At 51.9% G+C, this 3,085-nt stretch overlaps 1 protein-coding gene across 2 annotated transcripts; it reads right to left on the bottom strand.

The window, feature by feature from the left end:
* Positions 1-1,038: 1,038 nt before the first annotated feature.
* LOC309796690 (spindlin-2B) lies at positions 1,039-3,085 on the bottom strand. 2 transcript variants are annotated; one of them, XM_082609941.1, is made up of 2 exons: positions 2,654-3,085; positions 1,039-2,061 (listed from the first exon to the last, which is right to left on the bottom strand). In XM_082609941.1, exon 2 carries the CDS (start codon positions 2,057-2,059, stop codon positions 1,283-1,285), a length of 777 nt encoding a protein of 258 aa, XP_082466067.1. In that variant the 5' UTR covers positions 2,060-2,061; positions 2,654-3,085; the 3' UTR covers positions 1,039-1,282. The 2 variants fall into 2 exon arrangements, with proteins under 2 accessions (XP_082466067.1, XP_082466066.1); XM_082609940.1 differs by having other exon boundaries at positions 2,666-3,085.

The following is a 3,085-nucleotide window of genomic DNA, read 5'->3' as shown; positions in this document are numbered from 1 at the left end:
CCAGGAGGAGGAAGAACAGTGAGGGGAGTGCTGTACCTGGGCTTAGCAAGTTTCCATTTTTCTGGATAAAATGCTTTCCAAATACAAGGTGGCACATCTCTTAAGTTCTGAGCACCCCACTGACCTGTTCCCCACAAGAATCGTTTATTCAGTGTAGGGAAAGGGAACCAAGACCTTCAGGTCTGAGATTTACGGCTCTTGGGTCCTCTGGAAAATACGAGGAAGCTGCCCACAGGCCCCTGCTTATGGAGTGCCATGTTAGTGTGTTTAGGCTGAGGGTTGGGATTCTGCTCAGCAGGTGTGGCATGAACTCCCTGATATTATAAAAGCCTTTTAGGTATAAACTTGGCTCCTGCTTAACTCTTGAGACATTCCTGTCAAAATGTCCTTCTAGGGAAGCTCCAATCCATCTGGTTTCTTTGACGTTTGCCACCTCCTTTGGGCACAGAGCTAGGGAGGACAATTTGGATACTGCCAGAAGTCCTCTTTTTCCTTGGGTCTTCCCATCTCTCATGGACCCCACTCCCCATATCTTGTTATCTGTATTCTCACTCCCTCTGTCAGTCTTTCATCTTAGAATTCCTCCTTCCTCGATGTCCCTCCCCTTCTGGCCCCTCACTCATGCATAGACCTCCATTTGAGTATCCTTTTAGCCTCTCCCCAGATCTCTGCCAACTTCATCTTTCTCTCCTTTGCTCTGGATCTCTTCTAAACGTCTTTGTGTCCCTCTCTACTCAATTTATTCTGTCTGTTTTCCTCTAAGCCTCAAGATCTCACTCTCCCTCTGTTATTCTTCACCCCCTCCCAGTTAGGTGCCTCCCCCTCTTAGGTCATCCCTCCCGCTAGGGAGCCTCTCCATTTCTGACCCCTCCCCACCTCCTCCTAAGCAGCCACCTCCCCTTCTCCCTTCCCCCACAGCCCATCTCTAGTTCCTTCTCCTCCCCCTTCCCTAGACCAGACCAGCTAAGTCCTATTCCATTTTTAGATGACTGATTATGATACTAGCTGAACTTTATTCACAGCCTGAATTTACAGCTGTTCCTTCCTTTCATGCCCCATCCACCAAACACACCCAATCGTTTCAACATGACAAATTCCTTACACACAGCGTGTCATGGCCACATAAATTTGTATTTTTCAGGACAAAACAACAGTTATGCTGGCAAAGATGTCGGATTAACAGGGACCCTAAAGCTTTCAATACACTGAAAAGTAACATTATTTTGCATGTCTACAAAGTACACATTTGTTTTCACAAATGTGGCAAAGTGTACCCTAACAGTTAGGACTTTTTCACCAAATCATAGACATAGATATGGAAATCATCATCAAACTTGATGAAATACACAGAGGGTTTGGCTTCCACTTGGTGAATGACCATGCCGATCCGTTTGGAGCCATCTTCTTTGGTATATTCCACATGTTTACCTATCAGGCCATCTACAACTCCTCCTGGCTCCCTCTCTGCTGGAGGAGACTCACTGGACTCTGGCATGATACGGAGGTCTCCTTCTCTATAATCATCTAGAAGCTGGTACATGTACAAGACAGGATCTTTCTCATAGGTAATATAAAACCAGGCTTTCATGATAGGTGCTTGGGCCAAGACCATTCCTCTCCATTCATCCTTAGAACCATGCTCACCCTCAAACATATGTTCCACAGCTTTACCAATTATGGTATTTGCAAGGTTTGCATCACTGACTTGAGATGATGCCACCCTGTCGGAAAGAATTTTAAGAGACAAAACTCTTTCATCTCTGTGAAGTTCCAGTCCATAGACACAGTCAATTCCATCATATTTCACCAGATAAAGAGAAGGATTTATAGGCACCTGATCCAGAACGGTTCCTTTCCACTGGGTGATGGGCTCATCGCCTTCCTTCCATCCGTGTGAAATCCTGCAGCCCACGATGTTCCTGCGGGGCTGGGACGAAGGTCTGCCTCTCTGCTTCTTTTGGGAGGCTTTTTTCTTCGTCATGTTTGCAGACCCAGTGGCCCGTCCTGAAACTGCCCTGGTTTGTTGCCCTTCGGCCTCCTGCGAGTTGGGGGTTTTCATGTCTGCAGGAGGAGGAGAGAAGATAAGAGAGGAACATTCAATATGCCATAAGGTGAAGTTCTCCCGACAGCGTCGTCTCCATGTACCCTGCGCCAGCGCCTAAAATTTCCCCATGAGCCTGGCAGCAATGCTGGAAATCCTGGCTGTGTGCCTGAAAGTGCTCTCCCTCCTAGGTTCCTTGAGGTTGCGGGAGAAGGCGGCAGCGGCAGTGGTGCTGCCTGGGGTTCGGAACTCTGCAGGAGGGGGCGGGCTACCTCCTTGTTCAGAGACCCCAGCCTCTGTCACCCGTCACTGGCGCCCACTCTCAATCCCCTGCAAAACCCCTATCCCTCCACCACCCTGACCCGCATGCACTGTCCTCCTGCTCTGAACACCCCAGTCTGCTACCCACACGCCCCCGTCCACCCCCACTCTCTTTCTTGGCCCCCAGCGCCCTCGCCTCCCCGTGCTCACCTTCAATGTCTTGCCTGATTCCGTACGCTATTCCCCTTTCCTACTGCCCATTGCACTCCCCCTTCCCACCCCGGCGCCCGCCTCCACCCCTTATCTCCTGCAGGAGTCCATCCCATCCCCCTTCTCCATCCCAGCGCCCACCAATGGCCTTGCCTTGCCTGGCGTCCACCGCCCCTGATCTCGGGCTTCACGTGTGCAAATCGGACACCTCGCAGCTTCCTTTGCGGTGAGCCTGCGTCCAAGAAGGATCCGCAGGCGAGGAGCCCGGTGTTTGCAAGAGCTGGAAGGGGTGGATCCTTAGGCGAGGAGCGTGTTTAGGAGGGCGGGGGCGGGGTGGTCGGCGAGGAGGATGGCGGCGGTGTCTTCAGCACTCTGCTCTCGGGCCCTCCGCCTCCCCCTTGGTGGTGGCAGCCCCTCTGCCACATGGGGCTCCCACCAGCCGCTACTGGTGCAGTAGTCTCCTCCCTCTTTCCGTAGCGCAGCTTCCTGCCAGGAGAAAGGCCTCCCCTTCCTGCCAAACACTGCCTGCCCCACCGCAACTCTCAAGCCCACCACTGCTTTGAACATGGGTGG

Source organism: Mesoplodon mirus (genome assembly GCF_964341445.2).
Source record: "Mesoplodon mirus genome assembly, chromosome: X".
Taxonomy (NCBI): Eukaryota; Metazoa; Chordata; class Mammalia; order Artiodactyla; family Ziphiidae; genus Mesoplodon; species Mesoplodon mirus.
Note: the sequence above shows the minus strand (reverse complement) of the source record. Positions and strands in the feature narration are given on the sequence as shown.